Source organism: Lycium ferocissimum, chromosome 2 (assembly GCF_029784015.1).
Source record: "Lycium ferocissimum isolate CSIRO_LF1 chromosome 2, AGI_CSIRO_Lferr_CH_V1, whole genome shotgun sequence".
Classification (NCBI taxonomy): domain Eukaryota; kingdom Viridiplantae; phylum Streptophyta; class Magnoliopsida; order Solanales; family Solanaceae; genus Lycium; species Lycium ferocissimum.
Window position 1 is genome coordinate 53,545,654 of NC_081343.1, and position 21,190 is coordinate 53,566,843.

Here is a 21,190-nt window from a genome sequence, read left to right on the forward strand (position 1 = left end):
ACTTTATGTTGTGGAGACCTTGTCGGTCCACATATGTACATACGTGTTGAATTATCGAATATTTCTATGTTGGGCCTTTTCTGCGTGCAGGTGTTCTTTGAGTTATGGTATGTGATGTCCAAGTAACTGTCAAGTCAGGTGACTTTCGGCCTACGGGTCGGAGCCTGTCATACTCCTCGTTGGGGGTGTGACAACTACAACACATGTTCAATTTTTCTTTTTATTGAACTAAAGTTCGATCAATTGATGTTATATTTTTTAGAAAGGTCTTCTAGTAGCGCATTAATTTTGTTATGAATTATGATTAGCTCATTTGGTAAGATTGTATAAGAATTGGGAAAGTTTTAATGGTTTTCACAACTTGTGGGTTTTTATGTCTATGAGAAAAAAATACAACTTAAGAAATCCAAATTGCATGTCCAAACAAAACTTCAACTTCAAATCATCATGATTTCAAATCGTTGATTTCATATCATGATTTCAAATCATGTCCAAACAGCTCTTTAATCCTATAGTGTTGTATGTATAACGATAATCAATGTATTTTCGTAAAATACATTTTAAATTGACAGGGTACCACAAACCCCTTGATACGTAACTTGATATGATTATGTGTTCATTATATAAAAAAATATTTTTGAAAAAGGCCACCGCCTTCCCGGTGAGGGAAGAAATTTATTTGTAATATGTTTAAATTTAATTTCTTCCAATTATCACGGAGATGCTTGTATTGAGCAGGAGGTTTTGGACATTTCTCAAAATTTTCAGTAGGTATACTACAGTACTTACATTGATGTTCCATAAGAGCATAAAAAAAGTACTCATTTGGAGGTTTGCAATATCACTTGCAAACGTGAAAGAGAATACTAAAATATCGAGAAATGATTTTTGGTTTCTCATTTTGGTTGAAGGAAGTTATTAATAGCTAGGTGAACAAAGTAACTAATAAGTTGTAACGTCATATCTGAAAATATCCCTATGAGAAGAAAGAAGAAAAAATATCTAAACAATTAGTACGTACGAAGCCAAAGCGTAGCCTTTTAACATTCATTTAATCAGTAATCATCATATGGAAAATGATTCTCCAGATTAAAACTTCATGAATATGCTGATAAGTACTAGCTTAATTAGTCACAAATTATGCTTCTACAGATTTGGTTTTTCTAATCTAATCCATTAGTCCAAAAACTTCCTTTGTTACGGCCAATAACTCTAGTCAGCCTAAAAGCTGAAAAGGGTATCAAAGAAAAGCTGTTACGTGTATTACTCCTATTCTTTTTAAACATTTACTTATCTTTTATCTACTTTTTCCCCTGCACCACGTGATCACTATCATCTATATGGCTCAAAATGATAAGTAATAACTTATCTGAGTATTTATATCAAATCAATAAATATAAGATATTTGCCTTTCATGTATTTATTTATACTTACACTTAACCTCGGTTATGAAAAAGAAAAGTATATGTTCTTCACTTTAATTTTTAACAGTTAAAATTAAATTGTTTCATTCAGTGTAATAATCAGGTAAATATTTAAGTCAAACTATATTCATATAGTGGAAATAAGTTTTGGATTACGATATCTTTACTTGAATTAGAAATAGGATGAAACATAGGAAATTTCCCAAATACATAGTCTCAAAAATCCATTCCTCATCATAGTAGTGTCATAAAAAAATTGGCTTCTTGTCTTCGCTATTAGGGCAAGATTTTTGCTTTCTCAATAACTAGGTGGCTTACAAAAAGATAATAAAGAAAATAAAAGGAAACAAGGGAAATAATTCGTATACTTAAGTTGCTTCATTTTATCTTTTTAGGTATGCATTTTGTCGAAGTCACTAGATCACTTAGAGCCTGTTCGGATGGGCTTAAAAAAAGCAAACTTATAAAAAGCCTATTTTCAAATTTAAAAGTCGCTTTAGATAGAATGTTTCACAAGCCCAAACGAGCTAATTATTTTTTTGCTTATTTTAAGACAAATGACTTTAAAATTGAGTCTACCAAACACTCAAAAAAAGCTTTTCAAGCAACTTATAAGTCAATCCAAACAGGCTCTTAGAAATGGAGAAACATATAGCGTTGAAAGAATTCAAACTGCTACTACCGCAAATACGTAATTCTAGTAAAGCTGTTGACTTGCCATCTAAATGGCAGGGAAGAAAATCAATCTATACAATTAAAAATTGCACTCCGCAGTAAGGTCGAAAATTTATATTATGTACAACACATATTTTCTGGGCAAAGGAATTCATGCCAATTGATAAATAGACACAGGAACAGAACATTCTGGGCACTCAAAGCTATAACATAAATGCTCTTGAATGAGATATGGCATCTAAACATATTTTAACCTATGAATAACTTAACATCTCATATAAACATATGGTAAGAGGAATTTGGAAAAATAAAGAAAATGATGGCAAACTCTCAGACAAAGCACTCTACATACATCAACGCAGGCCCGGTGATTAAATTTACAAGTTTTTCTTTCACCCCCATCATCAGCAATACACAAAAACTGAAGTGTCTTGGCTTCAACGTCTAATACTTTTCAGTTAGCTTCTACTTCCACCTCTTGCTTTTCACTGCCAGCCTCCTTAACTTTGCTTCTCACTTTTTGTGCAGCTACTTCATTAGACTTTTTAGCTTTTACAGTCCCTTTCGCATTGGGAGAAATTAATTTAACAGAAACTGGTGTTTTCTTTGTCGGGCTAGTAGTACTTTTAGTGGTCTTGCTTGCTTTATCGTTGACTTTCTTTGGACTTGCGTGGACAGGAACTCGGCTTTCCCATGGTCGAGCAGCAACCCAGCGATCTGTCCAGCTCCAGCCCCAATTAGCTTTGCCCATTTCATTATTTCCAGATCCAAATACTGGGTTGGAATTGGCCCTCCACTGTGACATAATATTTCAGTAGGAATTCCTGTTCTGAAATCGCAGTACTGTAAACAAGCTGAAGATTGTCATCCATTTAATATACCTGATGAGAAAATGCATAGGCCATAGCTCGCTCTCGTTTCATAGCTGCTTCTTCTCTCTGGTGAATCCTTGCTACAATAACTTCCATTGTTTGGGGGCCACCACTCCATTCTATCTGTTTGAGAAAAACAATATAGCTCGGTAGGACACTAAATTGCACCATGGCCAAGACTAGGCAAATGACAAGTGGAAAACGATCAAAATATGGATTTCTGCAAGTTTTTAGCTTGGCTTCTACTTTTTGCTTGAGATTAATGTCGAAAAAATTAGAATAGAAATTAGAGCATCATTCATAATCTTTGTCAAGTTACAACTATCAGCTATCCTGGTTTGGTGTCTGACTGGAGGCTTGGAGCTACTAAAGGGCATCAAGAAATTTGTTATCACAACCTAAGAATAAGATGATCACTACTCTTTAAATGAGATCGTAGTTTGTCATATATCTTAGAAACTTCACTATGTGCTAACCAAATCCAAAGGACAATGAGAAAATCCATAAATGTTTCAACTTTGTTTACTCTAGCACCTTTAGATCTCTGATAAACTGATTCAAATGATATAGGATTGTAATTGGGCCCCAGGCATCGGCTAAAGGATTTTCCATCTTGTCTTAAGTATTAGAGTGATTACAAAATTGTAAAGTACACCAAATGAGTACGACATTGAAAACATTTGCTTTTGTGTGTGTAAGAACTGCAGTATGTACATAGAACACAGAATAATTGAGAAGGCATCATAAGACATAGAAACTGTCATGAGCTCCCATGACGAGAATACAAAAAAGAAAAACAGAATGCAGTTTAAGCATGGAGTTTGTCAAAGTGTTCTTGCACGAGAAGCTTTTAGCTTGGTTTTATTAAAGAAAAGGCATAAGATTATCAGAGTTTAGTACCGTGAATTATACTCATATATGAATGAAAATGCTGTAAACTGGAGCTTTCATTTCGACACAGTGAGTTTGGATATCTGACTTCTATTAACGGAATTCCACGCAGTCCTTCTACAACAACATACCCAGTGTAATCCCACAAGTGGGTCTGGGGAGGGTAGAGTGTACGCAGACCTTACCTCTACCTTGAGAGGTAGAGAGGCTGTTTCCGAAAGACCTGCGGCTCAAGAAAAAACATGACAAAAAGCAGTCCTCCTAATAGTAGAAGTTTATTTTTATTTATCTTGCCACCAAAGAATAATCTTCTCTAATAAATCATTTACTTAGGGTTAACAGAAACGATAACAGTTGAAAGATCAAGGCAAGAAAATCTCTTGATAGCAGAAGGAGAAAGCAAATACTGATTTGAAGGCTTCAAAGATGGGGGAGAAAAACTAGTAGGATAAACAATTACCAGGCATAAAAACGTCACTAACTAACCTCTACATTTTGAAGCTTCGCCTCTAACTTCAATTGATTCTCCTGCTTCTTCTGCTTAAGATGCCCTTCCATTACCATATGGGCACGGCGAGCTCTAATCTCAGTTTGCATCGTGTTCCATGAACGGATATAGTTCAAAGCTGATGAAGCTTGTTTTTTCACTGAAGGACGTTGTGTCAGGGACTGTAACCTTGTATTTCCTTTCAGTCGACGTAAAGTTTTCCTAGCCTGCAAACGGAGAAAACTCTATTCAACCTAAAGAGAAGAGTTGAAGCACTTTTTTTGGTTGGTTCAGACAAAAGTAAAACAATATCGTCATGCAAGATAAGATAAAATGACAGCAATAAGAACCTGGAACAAGAGCACCTAAGCATCAATTATGCACAGCATTATTTAAACAACTGCCTTACCGTGGTCGTCCAGGAGTTTTACGCATCACAGCAGTAAAATAGAGGTTTTCCCTGATTAATCAGAGTTGGTTTCTTTTGGTTACAAAGGTTTGAAAAATAATATTGGCTTGAGATGAGTTTAAATGGAGTAACACCCTCAATGAGGATTTACATAACCGACCCAACTAGTTTGGGATTGAGGCGCAGTAATAGTTGTTGTTACAAAAGTTTGAAAGATACACTCCCACGCTTATTTGTTACTCCCTGGGCTCCACTTTGTTTGACACTATTTCCTTATTAGTTCATTCCGAAAAGATTGGCACAACAAATGTTATGGCATATTTAAGACCACAAGTTTTAAAAGTCTTCCTTCATCTATTAAACTTTGTGCCAAGTCAAACTAGGCCAAACAAAGTGAAACTGAGGGAGTGTAATTTATCAGCTGACTAAAGGGATCTTTGGTCTAAAAGTCCAACATCTAGCTGAGACACCGTGAAGGGCACAATTTTATAGCCCTTTATTTAGAGAAAAGAATACAGTACATATAGAGCAGTTCTTCACATAGCAATCCCAACCTAAGAGGTCTCTCACTGCATATTTTGAGGTTATAGAAACGCTCATCTGACATCGATGGTTCCCTTTGTGCTAAATAAAACAATAAGTGGCACGATATACGATTTTTTTTAATTCAAGTAATATTAAAGGATTTCACTAGATAAAAGAGTGATCAAACAAGTGCAGTGGCATTACAGAAAAGATACCCAAACCATTATGCTGGAAAGGTACATCTCTTCTTTCTTTTTCTTTTTTCTTTTTGGAGACTGCAATCCCACTTTGTAGCATGATACAAATGATTTGATGGGATATGTGTTACTTATCATCTTCTGTCACAACAATAACTAAATGATAGCTTTAGTCCATGCCATGAAATAAGATACCAGTAAATTTACCAGCATGTTCCAAAGTAAATTCATAATTTTACTCAAAAAAATAGAATCTTTTCCATGATTCAATGTTGGAATAGCCGAGGGTCTATAAGAAACAGCTTCTCTACCCCACAAAGGTAGGGGTAAGGTCTGCATACCCCCCACCCTCCCCAGACCCCACTTGTGGGACGCACTGGGTATGCTGTTGTAGTGCCCCCACCCATCAAAGATGCAAAAGAAACCATAAAGATGAATTGTATGTGAGCATTGAACAATTGGGATCATGGGATGCTTCCTTAATTGGTTAGTGTCCTAAATTTGGAAGTGTATGTCTGACGATCAGGACAGTGGACAGAAAGGAAGGTTTATATCACTCTGTAACTGCAACATTGCGTCTCAAGTGAAGTTATCAGAAGAAGAAGTCACTGCAGAAATATTTAGTCTCAAGATGGATAATTAAAAAAGAGCATCTATATCTAATATCCGATTATAAATAATAATTAAATAGTATGTTTTTACCAGATAAGCACGGAATGCTGTCTGAATCTTAATAGCTGCTCTGTCCTCAATAGGCATTCCCAGTTCTCTCTGATTCTTGATCAAGTCACCATTGATTATTTTAGAAGGCTCTTTCCGAAGGGGATCATCTCCTTTGCATCCATTAGAATTTTTGATCGCTTTTGTTCCCTGTCTCAAAGTAAAAATATGAATCCAGTTGATCTTACACAGTACTGGTGACTCTAAATAAAGAATACAATTTTTGTTTGAAGCACCATACAGACATCTTAATTTGTGGTCTTAAGAGCTAAGAGTAAAATTTTTGTCTGAAGCACCATACAGAAGTCCTTGATCCATTCAGCCCAAAACAAAGGTAAAAGGAAAAAGAGAGAAAAAGGAGAGAAAACAACAAAGTCTTAACGTCGGTAATCAGAGACAGCAGCCTGCTTTTTCTAAGAGCCTAAATACACTGTTAATCAAGCACCTTCCCTTTCTTGTCCACCATTACTATCAAATTATGTAATTCTATTAATGAGTATGGACATCTAAGGCAAGTTCATTAGCGAGAAGAGACAACTATGAATGCTTACCTTTAATTTTTTCGATCTCCCATCCTTTGCTTTTCTCATACCAATTACATTCTTAAGCCAGTCTGCAGAACCCATTGGAGATGCCTGTTATAGATGTTTTACTCAGCTGCAGATCATAACAAATGGAACATGAAATAGTATTAGTTTTGAAAATATCCAGATTGAGGGTTTATTATTTTACATAAGCCACGCTCTAATATTCTCTTTCATCAGAAGGTGAATTAGAAAGTAGATATTTCAAATGGTTGCATTATCCATGAAAATGTTCATTCAACTGATCAAATTGACAACAAGAAGCCCTTTTACCATACAAAAGCCTATGGACAACGCTAATCGTCGGAAAATTTGGATTGCCTAATAGATGATTTGACTTAATTTCGATCAGAAATAAAACATAATAGGTTTATATTGGATTTCTGTTGCCTTTAAAGGCTTGATGATAGTCTTTTAAATATATCTGACTGACTTTAAAGTTTAAAGCAGCAACAAATTCTTAATCATTTGCCCGTGTAGACTTTGGTGTTTACTTCGCATTTCTCATTGGGGGTCTGCAGGGAGGTGAGAAATTATGGTTGACTACAACTCTAGAAGGAAAATGTGTGATCACTTCTTCCTAAAATCAGGCCATTATATTTGTGAATACATTACTTTAAATCTTTAGGTGAACTACAACTGTCTAAGGTAATTATCTGGACTAAACTCTGCCGATCTTAGGTTATATTACCATAACAAGATATAAGTGCTTCTTAATACTCAAGGCACTATTAAAGGACAAGTAGAATAACTAAATATAGATAGTCAGTAAATGAGAGTGACAGAATGGTGTCGTGAGCCAAAAAAATTATTCCCATAAACTCACATACGCATTCAAATTAGTCATTCTATATAATCAATTATGAATGAAAAGCAACAGGAAGTCACAAAGAGAAGTTGCAACAATTCAAATACACATACACAAAGAGAAGTTGCAACAATTCAAATACACATAGCTTATTACCTATTCATGACCTAGGAATATACCACTGATCTAAAAGCATCCATCTAGTTTATGGTAATGTACCAAAAAAAAGCTCAACAAATTACCAAAATCATTTTAATTTTGAATATGCACTCTCAATCTACAAGTCCATTCAATGCAAAAAATCATCTCCTAATTTGACTTCTACTACCAAATCCTAAAACCTTTAAACACATTTACTAACAGAAACAATATAAAGGGCCAATCTTTTGATGGTTTTTTTCCCATTAATAGAAAGATTCTAATTTCTCTCAGATATTTCAAGAAAATGAATAGCACCCACACACATAATTCCACCATAGACTAAGAAAAACAAATAAAAATGCAAACTTTATACAAGAAACCATACCAGAGAAAAACCCTTCACTCGGAGGTTTAGCTATAGCCCTTTCTAGCAAATGGGGTATTTCTAAAATGCAAAGAAAAAACAGAATAAAAAGAGGAAAAATCAAGTGCCAGAGTAGTGATGGCAGTGGGAAAAAAAAAAAACAGGATGAGTAGAAGAGAAGAAATACTTGAGAAAGATGACATTAAAAGAATAAAAAAGAAAGAAAAAACAAAAGGTTGGTACACTTTGATTGTTGGTTGTGTGGAATATGAATATTTGCAATGGCCCCATGACACAAAGTAGTTGAGCATGTTTCTCTAAAGAAGTTGAACCAAAAAGGAAGCAGATGGATAAAATAAGAGCAAAAGTATTGATGTGTTAAAATTGGAGTAGAAAAATGGGTCTGTTTGTCCTCAATCAAAGGAGGGCTTAACAAATCCCAATCAAGATTTTATTGTTCTTTAGTCAATAAAATGATGTTGTAGGGACACAGTACATGTGGCAATTGGGTGTAAAATAATAATTTAAAAATCAACCAGTTAACCATGGCATAAATTTTGGGATTTGATTATGATGGTCTCTCTACTGCTGAGCACCATCTTCTAAACTCCATTTTCATCCTTAGATTTTGACTAAAATATAGGCAATGTTTATGGCATAGTTTATCTGGCCTTCTTTAAAGAGAAAAATACTCCAACTGTTTTTGTAGAACCATCTATAAAAAACAATGGAAAAATGTGATTTTGAATTATGGAAAGGTGAAATTATGTTTTCTCTTTAACATTTCTTGAATATAGTGGTGGCCATGGAAACAGAGATAATATTATTATTATTATTTCTTAATAATAATAATAATAATAAACTAGAGAGGACCTTTTTTGAGTTGAAATTATTATGGTTTTGTGGCCCATTTGGTTTTGAGAGATATGGTGGATATGGTGAAGAAAGTGGTATGAAGGAGAAAAAAAAAAAACACACACACACACACACTTGTTTCCAAAAAATGTTTTTCATAACACATTTTAATTCAAATTCAGAGGTCTTGTGTCAAAAGCATCTAATCTGAAAAGATCCTGAGCTCTCGATGGGTTTGGCCTTTCTTTAAAGAAGTTGAACCAAAAAGGAATCAGATGGATAAAATAAGAGCAAAAGTATTGATGTGTTAAAATTGGAGTAGAAAAATGGGTCTGTTTGTCCTCAATCAAAGGAGGGCTTAACAAATCCCAATCAAGATTTTATTGTTCTTTAGTCAATAAAATGATGTTGTAGGGACACAGTACAACAACCAGTTAACCATGGCATTTTTGGGATTTGATTATGATGGTCCTCAACTCCTCATCCTTAGCACTAAAATATAGGCAATGTTTATGGCATAGTTTATCTGGCCTTCTTTAAAGAGAAAAATACTCCAACTGTTTTTGTAGAACCATCTATAAAAAACAATGGAAAAATGTACTCGTATACATTCGCCAAAAAAATTATTATTATTAATAATAATAATAATAATAATAATAATAATAATAATAAACTAGGACCTTTTTCCTTATTATGCTTTTTTATATCTTTTGAATATTTATAAACATTTTAATGTGAACCGTGGGTAAAGCTCTCTATACTAAAGGACCTGAAAACTCTAATTAAAGATGAAGAGATATTTACCCACCACAATCATGATTGGTTACGGGTTCACGTGAATCCAATAGTTTTTATCCAAACATTGCATATATATTAAAAAAATTCACTAAATATTTATAAACATATAAAACATTATAGTATTCTTCAATCTTCAATCCTGGTTCTTTTGCCATACAATAGTTCTTTTGTCGTTATAAACAACTCTTATTATGGCAATTGTTCGTTATTTTTAAAATTGTCTTTTTATAAGAAGTAATTTTTTGAGCCAAATCTTAATTAATAAAAGCACATAATTAACTTTTTTTCAAAAGATTTAGCTCAAACAACTAACTTTTTGTAAAAACTCAATAACTGAGTTTGCAAATTATCTTACAATTCAAATGCCACCTGAATTTAAAAAGAACCAAAAAGCTTAGGTTATTGTTTTTCTTGTTTGTCTACCCACTTTTTCATGGCACAATGATTGAGATTTGAGAATATGCAAAGAAATATTATGCCAACTTAAGAATTAAGAATCCTTTATTGAATCTGGTCTAATGTGATCAACTAGTATTTTCTTATCCCTCCTTTACTACATTTTTTAAAGTGAAGATGGAAATTCTTTATTAAAGAAAAAGGAAAAGGGCCAAATATACCCTTGAACTATTGGAGCAGGACCAAATATACCCCTCGTTATACTTTGGGTCCAAATATACCCTTGCCGATATACTATTGGTTCAAATGTACCCTTCCTCCGTTAAAGTTGTCCACCTTGGGCATTCTATCCTACGTGGCAATGATATTGATGAGGGGGATGCCACAAGTCATTGTCCCTCATCACCCCCTAACCCAGTTACTCTTCCCCTCTTCCACCACTAGAATTTCCATCCCCTCCACCACCGTTGCCACCATTACCGCCATATTATCCTTCAATTGTACCTCTGATCCCAACAAGTTAAAGTGTCACGTATAATTCTGAACAAAAGTGAGTAATTTGTTTAGCTTTTCTTGTCTGTAGCACCTGTATAATGTGAAACTTTACTTGAAGTAACCACACAAAATTTAGAACAGACTGCTATCATTTTTTCACCAAGAAGGCTAGACCGAGAGCGAAGCACAACTTTAGAGTACTTGCCAAGAGATTTCAAGCCATCCTCAGAACCAGTATAATCACGAACAATATCAACCGCTAATTTTTTTCACCTAAAATAATTGTTGAAACTTACATATGCCAAAAACTCAATAAGACAACCCAACTTAAAACAATTAGCTGTAATGCAAAAAAGGTTTACCAATTCCACCAGTTCAGTTCCAAAATTAATTGGTAATAGTGGCAATGGTGGTGGAGGGGTGAAAATTTTAGTAGTGGAAGAGGGGAGGAGTAAGAGCCTGTTTGGATGGGCTTATTTTAAGCAGCTTATGAGCTAAAAAAAAAAAAAAGTTGAGTAGCCCAACTTATTTTTTTTTTTTGGCTTGTAGTTCGCTTTTCGAACTTATGGCTTTTAGATAAGTTAAGTCAAATGGACCCAATTATTTTTTTGAGCTTATTTTAAGACAAAATGACTTTGTTCTACTAAACAAACAAACAAAAAAAGTTCTAAAAACAACTTATAAACAACTTATAAGCCAATCCAAAAGGGCTCTAAAATGAGTTAGGAGTGATGAGGTGGCAATGGCACGTGACATCCACCTCATCACTATTATTGTCACGTAGGATAGAATGTCCAAGGTGGACAACTTTAACAGAGGAGGGATTTATTTGAACCAATAGTATAACTAAGAAGGGTATATTTGAACCCAAAATATAACGAGAGATATATTTGGTCCTTTTCCAATAGTACAGGGATATATTTGGCCCTCAAATACATAGGACAATATCTGTGGAAAACGCAGATGTGTGTTATGTTCCTTTGCATGTAATATGGTGGTCCCAATTTTCATTAAAGTGTATAACCTAATCCATAGCATGACCACAATCAATTAATCATCAACCAAGCACATAAGTATCTGTACTTCATAATCTTGCTGTCATGGGTTAGTTGCTGAATATTTTAAGGTGATCATTATGATTGAGTTTTGCAATAATGTAATTGTAAGGTACAAAAAGTTATGGAGGAAAAGGAAAATATTGGTGTTAGGTGCCCTAGGCCCTAATAGAAATCAGTATGTGGACCATTGCTTGCCTAGCTGATACTGTAAGAAAAGAAGAATTTTTTTGCGCGGATTGGCCTTCATTTGGGCTGGTCATTAATTTTTTTCCTCAAATAACTGGTCTTTAATTTTTGTTTTTCGCTTAAAAGGGTGGCCGAAAATACCTCAAAATTCTGGATTCGAATTCTCGCTCAATAAAAAAAAAAAAAAGATTTAGCAAGACAAGGCTTTTGCAAAAAGTCTGCCTTATGCGACAGACTTTGCCTCAAGACATAATTAAAAGTTCGCCTTATAAGGCAAAGTCTGCTGTCTCCGGCATAGGTTCTATGTAACTTCATGCCTTGCGAAATTATTATTATTTTTGACTCTACTGGGTTTCAAACCTCGAGGTATTTTCGGTCACCTTTTTAAGCGAATGACAAAAATTAAAGACCAGCGAATTGAGGGGCAAAAATTAAAGACCAATCCGTATGAAGGGCAATCATGCAAATTGCCCAGAAAGAAATAGTAGAAGTGTAAGGGGCCTAATACGTATTACCCGTTTGGCTGTGAGAATTTCACTTTTTTCCGAATTTTTTTTCCACTTTATTTGAAAAACATTGTTTGGCCATGAAAATTCCAAATACAACTTCAAGAACCCTGTTGCGATTTAGAGCAAAGGTTAAAAAAAAAATGGCGGATCAGGTCTGATTCGTTTAAAAAAATATCTCTGTGGCTTTAAAAAAAAAAAATAAGCCTACCCATTTTTTAAAACAAACCAGACCCGACCCACCAGAAAAAATTATCATGTGGCTTTAGAAGTGTGAATTGACAACTGTTCTGGAGGCCTGAATGAAATTCAATTGTACTTTGTTCCATACTACCTTATGAGAGCTTGGAGGTGTGATAGATGGAAGAAAATCAAGGCACCAGGACTTGTAGATCAATTTGCATTTGATTTTCCTGATGTTAGCTTAGTTTTCTGAACTTTATTTTGCTTTTGTTTGCTTTATTTTCCTGCTCTCCTATTTTGGAGTAGCTCTTCTATACAGACTCCTTTTTATCTTTAATAAATTTCCATCACTGTGATGGTTCTTTTTTTTTTTTTTTTTAAAGCCATGTGGTATTTCTTTTTAATTAAAAAATAAACTAAATGATTTTAAAAAAATAAAAATTCCATTAGCGAAAGGGTATATTTGCACTATTTGTATGAGGGCAGGGGTATATTTTCATCATTTTGTAATGGCAAGGATATATATATATACTACTTTTTTAACTGGAATATATCTGCTCTAAATTGCAAAAATTGAGGGATATATTTGCACCTTTCCCCTTTTTAAAATATTATTGGGATAACTACGTGACATAACAAATATATAGTGGGTATTGACATTTAGTAGCTATAGTTTAACTTAATTACTTCTCATAGCAAACATTTGTGTATTAATGACATTTAGTAACTATATATACACACACACACAAAATAGAATACCTATCACACTATACTTCCAACCCAACCCTCCTATCTCTCTTCCCCCTCTTCTCCCTACTGCTCCACCGCCGGCCACCACCGATCGCCGGAGCTCCGGCGAAATGCCGTGCCTCTGCACCATCGTCACTCTCTCTCTCTCTCTCTCTCTCTCTAACGTCTTGTTCGTCTTCCTCTCCATTTTTCTCCGGCAAGTGACGGGCGGTGTTGTTGTTGTTGTTGGTGACGGCAGTGGTTTGGTGACGGATGTGGTGTGTTGCTGTTTTGGTGAAGGTGGTTAGGTGTGTTACTGTGTGGTGTGGCGGTGTTGTTGGTGACCGGCGGCGTTGTTGGTGACAGGCGGTGTGGTGTGGCGGTGCCTAGAAACTCGTCGAAATTTTCAGATCTGATGTGAATTTTTTAGATCTGAAGGTGACGGTGATGATGACGGAGAAAAGAAGTTGAAGGAGAAGAAGGTGTACATAGATCTGATCGGAAGTTTTTTTCCAGATCTGTGTATACATACATACGCTGTATACATATTTTTCGGAAGTTCTTTTTTCAGATCTGTGTATACATACACTGTATACAATATTTTTTGCATTTTTCGAAGAAATCTTTTTGTATACAAATGAATAGAGTCAATTTACGCTTGTATACAAATGAATACAATCAATTTTATTTTTTGTCTTCAATATTTGAGTGTATTCGTTATTTTTTTGGTGTACATATATTGTATACAGTGTTTTTCGCCTGTTTTTGTTAATTTTTTTGGTATATCTATGTTGTATACGCCTGTGTTTGTTGTATACATACCGAAAAATACGGTGTTTGTTAATTTTTTGGTATATATATGTTTTTATGTATTCATTTTTTACTCGCTGTATTTATGAATACAGCAAGCCAAGTTATGAATACAGAGAGTCATTTTCAAGAATACAGTGAAAAAACAGGAATTTTTTTTTTGTTGTATTCATGAATACAGCGAAAATAAAAAACGAATACAGTGAATAAAATGTATACAACCGTTTGGCAACTGGGTAGTTGCTACTAAATGTAAATATTGAAACATTTGTTATGTGGCTTGAGTTAAGCCCAGAACTTTGTCATTTATGTAGTTTTCCCAATATTATTTGCAAAACCTTTAACCAAACACGGGCCATAAGCTATGCAAAGATGGGCCTAAACCTAGACATCAAAGACGGGACCTAAAAAATGTGAACAGAAAAAAAAAAATGGTCCCGGCGGGGCTCGAACCCGCGACCTTCGGCTCATAAGACCAACGCTCTAACCAACTGAGCTACGGGACCATGTTCCTTGTAGTATACTTTTTCAGCTTACAATGTAAGCCGTTCTTGGGCGATTATGAAACCTCTGCTTGGACAATATTGATTGTACTTTTGCTTAGTTTTTCACTTGTCATAGACTAATAGGTCACAATTATTATTAAAACCAAGCGGACAGATGGAACATATAGGCTATAATATATGGAAAAGGGCCAAATATAACCCTGTACCATTAGAAAAGGTTTAAATATGCCCCTCGTTATACTTTCGATCCAAATATATCCTTGCCGTTATACTATTGGTTTAAATATACCCTGTACTATGAGAAAAGGTTCAAATATACCCTTCCTCAGTTAAGATTGTCCAACGTGGACACCCAATCAGTTAAGATTGTCCAAAGTGGACATTCAATCCTACGTGTCACTGACATTTGATGAGATTGATACCACGTGGCATGCCACCTTAGCGCTGCTAACCCATTTTACCCATCTCCCCTATTTCTTTCCCCTCCACCACTAAATTAACTATCGTCAATGCATTAAAACAGAACTTTTGTCCTTAATTTAATGGTGGAATTGGACAAGAAGGACAAATCTCTACACTTACAGACACTATAGATTCGGCCTTAATCAATTAAACAACCATCTTTCTAAAATGTCATGCTCTGGATTAGTTAGGTACTAAATTAATTTAACACTCTTTTGAAAAGCCACTTGGAGTACACATATGTGACTTTCAGATGTTACTTACTGGAGAAAATTTGGATCTTCTCATAAGAAATCTTTTTTCTTGATTAATAATTGCTCTGTCAGTAGTTTCATTTTATGTGTCGAGTTCAGCTAAGCACTAACACTTAAGAAAGTAAAGCCACAATTAAGAGTGGTGGAGGGAAAGGAAATAGAGGAGATGGGTAAAATGGGTTAGCGGCGCTGAGGTGGCATGCCACAAGCCACAATTAAGGGTGGTGGAGGAGAAAGAGAATTTTAGTGGTGGAGGGAAAGGAAATAGAGGAGATGGGTAAAATGGGTTAGCGGCGCTGACGTGGCATGCCACGTGGCATCCACCTCATCAAATGTCAGTGCCACGTAGGATTGGATGTCACCTTGAACAATCTTAATGGAGGAAGGGTATATTTGAACCTTTTCTCATAGTACAAGGGTATATTTGAATTAATAGTATAACGGTAAGGGTATATTTGGACCGAAAGTATAATGAAGGGTATATTTAAACCTTTTCTCATAGTACAGGGGTATATTTGGCCCTTTTCCGTATAATATAAAGGGAAAAAGGATGATAAAGATAACCAACACCGCATTGTTATGTATCATAAATAAATTAGAAAGAAATATGAAGGCTTCTGGAATAACTACATCTAGCGTTTCTTGCTTTGTTAATGTGATGGTTGTTTTCGTAATCTCGTTGGTATTTGATTGGTGAAACTTAGCATGTATCTCTTATTTGGCTATGGACGCGCAGTTTTTAAAAGTTCGTTGCGCCTTAAATGGCACGTGCAAATAGACTACTATAATACTTTCTTCATATTCTCTAGTGATAGGCCTCAAATTACAAGTTGCAATGTCTTCTTGCCCAGCTAACAGAGTGATAGATCAAGATGATATAGTAAAGAAGAGTTGTAAATTACAGGATTTCTTATATGAATACAAATATTGCGATTTTTTCCGTTCATTATTTGTTGTTCAAATGTCTTGTATTCAGGATTATTAGTTGGAAATTCTATAGGTGCTGCATAGTTGTATCAAGTGTCTATGAGATGTTTGATTAAGTCTAACAAGAAGCAAACCCCTTATTTTGTGTTGTTAAGACCTATGGTGTCTTGTAAGAAGGCCCTCTCACTTGTTCATTTGGATATTATTGCTTTCTCATTGGGACGGTTCCTCTTGTTGGTCCCTTCTCTCTATCAACTCTCTAGCCCTAGGTCTTACTATTTTCAAGCAAAATCATACACCAAAACCAAATGAGGGGTAAATTCATGGAAATGACGTAACATGTCAACTTCCTCTTTTTTATTCAAAAGCTTTTACAAGTCTAAATGAAAAAAGAAAAAGAAAAAAGATCCATTTTCCTTTTTCTTTGTGAGCTGAGAGAATGGGTTTGGGTTTGGGTTAGAGTATTATGATTGGGCCATTATGATTATCATTAGGCCCAACCAAATACGCGTTCAAGAAGGTAAAACAGCACCACTGAGAAAGGATATAGAGAAAATGCTACGAGACAAGTCCAAAGTGGATATGTGGTGCGGAAAAATGCAAGAAGGCCAATTACAGAGCAAACCACCAAAACTATTAGCACTTCAGCTGAATAATTCCATCTTAGGTCCTTTATACACACTACTGCCAAAAGTGCTGCCATGCCCATAATGTTGTCCATGATCACTCCTCCATATATCTGTCAGTAACAACCAGACATTTAGAACAATCAAACTTCAATTTTTATTTTATTTTAGGAGGGTTGTAAAATTACTTTAAAGTTCAACACATTTATTCTTTTAACGGGTACTCACTCCGTCCCAATTTATGTAAAGGTATTTGATTGGTTACGGAATTTAAGAGAAAAAGGAAAAAAATTGAAATTTATGATCTAAAATAAGTCATAGAAATTTCAGTGACTATAAATCATTTCATTAAGGATAAATGAGAAGTTTGAAGTTAAATTGTTACTAAATATAAAAAAGATGTCATTCTTTTTTATACTAACTAAAAAAGAAAGTGTGTCACATAAATTGGGACAGGAAGCAGATGTTTGAACTGATCATTGAGTGTGTGTGAGTGTGAGTGTGAGAGTGAGAGTGAGAGAGAGAGAGAGAGAGAGAGAGAGAGAGAGTTAAACCTCTGAGAATGTCAAAGAAGCAGTTTTTGAACTCTTCTGACTTGCTGGAAATATTGCTGCAATTGCCATTCTTGCATTTAGAGCAAGAGGTACCATTACAAAAGGGATCAGGAAAGAAGGCATCCCCATAACATCTGATAAATCATTAGTACTAATCATTAGAGGTTTTGCAGACAATGTCAGTATTGCAATTCCCAGCAAAACTTGAAGCACAGATTTGTTAAATGCCCATGTGAACAACTTATTGTTGATTCCTCCATCTTTTTCCTCCTCATAAACTATTTTTTCAACTTCCTTCCACTTAATCTACAAAACAAAGCCACACATATAGTGCTGAGATTTGTCAACTGTAATAAGCATTTGTGTTTAAATATTTGAAGAGATTAGTATTTGCTATTTTACCTCGTCATATTCATCAATGGCCCTTTTTTTGTCGGGGCATTCAGTGGCATTAATGGCTTTATTGAGCCATTTTGTCATCCCATGGATAAATTCATGTTCGTCGATCATGTCATTACCATCTCTATCAAAGTCCCTCAACACTTTCTTAACAGAGTCATCACGATTGATTTCTTCTCCAAAGTTTACTGAACCTATTAGCTTTTCTAATTCAGGTATTGTTATGACGTTATTCCCGTCAAAAGCATACTGATGGAAGATCCTGCGACAATGTAACCAAAGACGATCAGAAATAGAAAGGTTTAAACCTTTTATTCTTTGGATTGACTTATATATGTTGATAGTATAAAGAATTCTTACACTATCACTCTATCAGTATAATTTAACATGATATATTACTAAATTAATAAGAGTAACATACTTACTCTTTAATACGTTCAACATTGGGGCTTCCATCTTTGACAAGGTCAGGTTCTAATGCTTGAGTTTGAACATGCTTCAAAATTCTTGCCATTATACGCTCAATTTCAGCAATTTCATCCTTTTGCTTCTTGGTATATTTCTTAACAACCTGTTGAAGTCAACAAGTATTTGAATTGCTCAATATGAATTGGGACCAAATTTAAGTAAGAGTTCACTTGCCTTGCGTAAAATTTTCCTAGAATTTGACTCATCACTTTGAGCTATCCGCTTTGCTTCTTCGATCCATCTTTTGCATCCTTCAACAAACTCTTCCTCCTGGATTTTTTTATCGTTGTTTTGGTCAAAAGAATTCAATATCTTAGAAATAGCATAATCTTTGTCCATCTGAACCTTCCCTGATTCCATTTCAAGTATAAGATTCTCCAATTCAGCAAGTGTTAGGCATTTGTTAGCATCTCTATCAGTCTCATGGAATAGTCTGAAAACCAAAAAGGTTACTATTTAGTCTTATTCGCTTCATTCCTAAGAGACTATCTTTTATTCTCAGACTAAGCTGTAACATTACCTTTTAAGGACATCAATATCAGGATCCCCTTCTTCATTAATGAGTTTCCCTTTTGCATGTCTCTGTACATGATGCAGAAATCCTGCTAGCAAATTCTCATATTTGGAGTATTCTAAACTTCTCTTTTGCATCCAAGGGTACAATCTCTGATGAATAAATTCAGAAACTAAGAAGCGGTACACAAATCCAAGGCATTCAATTAGGAACAATCATGAGTACAAAATTTGTTCAATACGACATAGGTGGATCCAACATTATGCAAGAGGTGTGACCTTCCCTCCAACTCAAACCATATATATAGTGTGTGGTAAAAGAAATAAAACTAGATATACATAGTAACTAACACCAAATCTAAACCTGCGTACAAAACATTCTTTGTGTTGTAAATTGGAAATTTTAGTTACCTGATAAAGGAAGTATGAGAGCAAAAGCATGAGTGATACTACAAGTGTGATGAAAATCAGAATACGCCTTCCAAAGAATGAGTTGAAAGCAGTGACTGGCTGAACTAGTACAAATGGGATCAACGAAAGGAGCATGATTCCAGCAGTGTAACGGGTTTCCTTGTCAATTGTAACGCTTCTATCTGTAACGTTTACAGATATTTCAGCATTGTATTCAATAAAATATACAGTAATATATGAATAAAAATATCAGCAACTTAAATTCAAGAATGTGAAAGGATGAATACCACTCAAGCCCTTCAATCTTTTGAAAGGTGAAGATTCGGCAGGTTGGAGAGCTGGTTTTTTGGTCATATCTTTAGTGCCATATATCAAACATATTCCCCACATTAAAGTAAGATTGAAGACTGTGGCTCCAACTGTCGTGCTAATTCCAGAAGAGATTTGATTCTGAGCTTTCTCTTTACTAACTGAAACTCCAGATGCTACAAAGAAAGTAACATTAAAATCAGTCTATTTTGTTCATGTTGCATTCTATTTCCATCTTACGTTCACTGTGTCTACCATGTAAAAACGATTCTCCAACTGATGATTTTTCAATTTCGGATGTGAAGGGGTTGCTTTTTCTTAACCCTCTTTTTTAGCATTGGATTACTCAGAGGAAGCCGCCCTAATGACATGGCCTAACAGATGACTCTTAGTTATCTTGCAAATTAACAACTCAATTTTGTTGATTCACTGGTCATTTGTCCTTAGACTGAATTAATGGTCAACGACGTAAAAGCTTTTCCTGTCTTTGAAGGGGAGGGAACAAACGAACTTTGTGTGGAATACCTCTGTGTCTTAATTAATAGCTGATTTGAATACTTATTCTGATAGGAAATAAGATAAATAAATAATTTTATAATGAATGACTATTCATCTATTGTATTTTCATGCAAATAGGCGGCGACAGAAGTACTATGTCAAAGTTTATTCATGAGAAAGCAAGCTAAACTCTATGCTAAGCTTGATACTATAGGGCCTGTGAAACTAGACCACTAAGTCAAACGTAATATTGGGTAACCCCAACATCCTGCCTAGTGCCTGCGACTCTTTCTTGATGGACTTGGTTAACAAATAAAGTTGTGCCCTTGCTATTAGTTATAGCTTTTGGCACGATAGTAAGCCCTTAATCTTAACAAGTTAATAGTCCAGGTTTATTAATATCTTCAGCAGTTAAGTTATTATGACTAACCAATGACCATGACAATCCTGGGCAAAGTCTTCAAGATTGGAAAAATAGTGGCGCCAAAAGTGCCAGGGCCAAGAATATTGAAGAGAGTCTTGCTTCCTCTTGAGACAAGTCCTTCCCCTGTAATCATCAAGTACTGGTACGCTCCTATCAAGAAAATGTAGCCACTGATGCTGTTTGCACATGGAAAAAAACCATACACCTGCTCACATATTTTGCCAGAAGAATGTGCATATTCTTGATTGCTAATAAGTGGATGAATTCTATCTGAGATATTCAATAATTGGTTATTATTGGAAGAATTTAGGGTTAGAAGCCTGCCCTGCGCCTGTCCAAGTAGAAAAATAAATGTGATAAAGCATTGTGAAAGGCTTGACATCAGTACCAAATACAAGTTATAAATCTACTATACGAGTTTTGGGGATATAATAAATCAATTCCACATTAAGACATGGGTACTTTTATAGGTGAAATTTTGCAATAATGACGAAGTTTTTCGAAAATGACAGAGGGTACTTTTAATAGTGAAAGTGCTGCACAAAAGATTAGGGTATTTTTTATATGGACGGTCTTGCGCGCACAATGGTGCTTTTAATAGTGAAAATTCTGCACAAAAGATTTTCTTTTAGTGAGAGTTTTGTAATAGCTAGATATCAATAAAGAAAGAATTCTAATTCTCCCTTGTTTTTAGTTGATCAGGAAATAGGTTCTTTAATCCTTATT

At 34.9% G+C, this 21,190-nt stretch overlaps 2 protein-coding genes and 1 non-coding gene across 3 annotated transcripts; all 3 read right to left on the reverse strand.

Annotated features, from left to right (window-relative positions):
• Positions 1-2,232: 2,232 nt before the first annotated feature.
• LOC132044550 (protein IQ-DOMAIN 9-like) lies at positions 2,233-6,855 on the reverse strand. The gene is made up of 5 exons (XM_059435055.1): positions 6,752-6,855; positions 6,183-6,350; positions 4,349-4,576; positions 2,981-3,094; positions 2,233-2,895 (listed from the first exon to the last, which is right to left on the reverse strand). Exons 1-5 carry the CDS (start codon positions 6,824-6,826, stop codon positions 2,554-2,556), a joined length of 927 nt encoding a protein of 308 aa, XP_059291038.1. The 5' UTR covers positions 6,827-6,855; the 3' UTR covers positions 2,233-2,553.
• Positions 6,856-14,545: 7,690 nt separating this feature from the next.
• TRNAI-UAU (transfer RNA isoleucine (anticodon UAU)) lies at positions 14,546-14,619 on the reverse strand. The gene has a single exon. It is a non-coding gene; the product is annotated as a tRNA-Ile (tRNA).
• A 1,952-nt stretch (positions 14,620-16,571) lies between these two features.
• Positions 16,572-21,154, reverse strand: LOC132044576 (sodium/calcium exchanger NCL1-like). Its single transcript, XM_059435074.1, has 9 exons — positions 20,471-21,154; positions 19,521-19,718; positions 19,234-19,415; positions 18,830-18,975; positions 18,484-18,742; positions 18,267-18,412; positions 17,845-18,103; positions 17,443-17,748; positions 16,572-17,001 (listed from the first exon to the last, which is right to left on the reverse strand). The coding sequence occupies exons 1-9, from the start codon at positions 20,844-20,846 to the stop codon at positions 16,753-16,755; spliced, it is 2,121 nt and encodes a 706-aa protein (XP_059291057.1). The 5' UTR covers positions 20,847-21,154; the 3' UTR covers positions 16,572-16,752.
• Positions 21,155-21,190: the final 36 nt, after the last annotated feature.

Bases quoted from the DNA above. Each gene is read 5' to 3' on its own strand.
- LOC132044550 (XM_059435055.1), bottom strand. From the start codon at position 6,826: ATGGGTTCTGCAGACTGGCTTAAGAATGTAATTGGTATGAGAAAAGCA. The intron at 4,577-6,182 runs GTAAAAACATAC...CTCCGTTTGCAG, and splicing joins CAGCATTCCGTGCTTATCTG to GCTAGGAAAACTTTACGTCG. The intron at 2,896-2,980 runs GTATATTAAATG...ATTATGTCACAG, and splicing joins CCTATGCATTTTCTCATCAG to TGGAGGGCCAATTCCAACCC.
- LOC132044576 (XM_059435074.1), bottom strand. From the start codon at position 20,846: ATGTCAAGCCTTTCACAATGCTTTATCACATTTATTTTTCTACTTGGA. The intron at 19,416-19,520 runs GTATTCATCCTT...TAAACGTTACAG, and splicing joins AAGATTGAAGGGCTTGAGTG to ATAGAAGCGTTACAATTGAC. The intron at 17,749-17,844 runs GTAAAATAGCAA...TTTGTTTTGTAG, and splicing joins CCATTGATGAATATGACGAG to ATTAAGTGGAAGGAAGTTGA.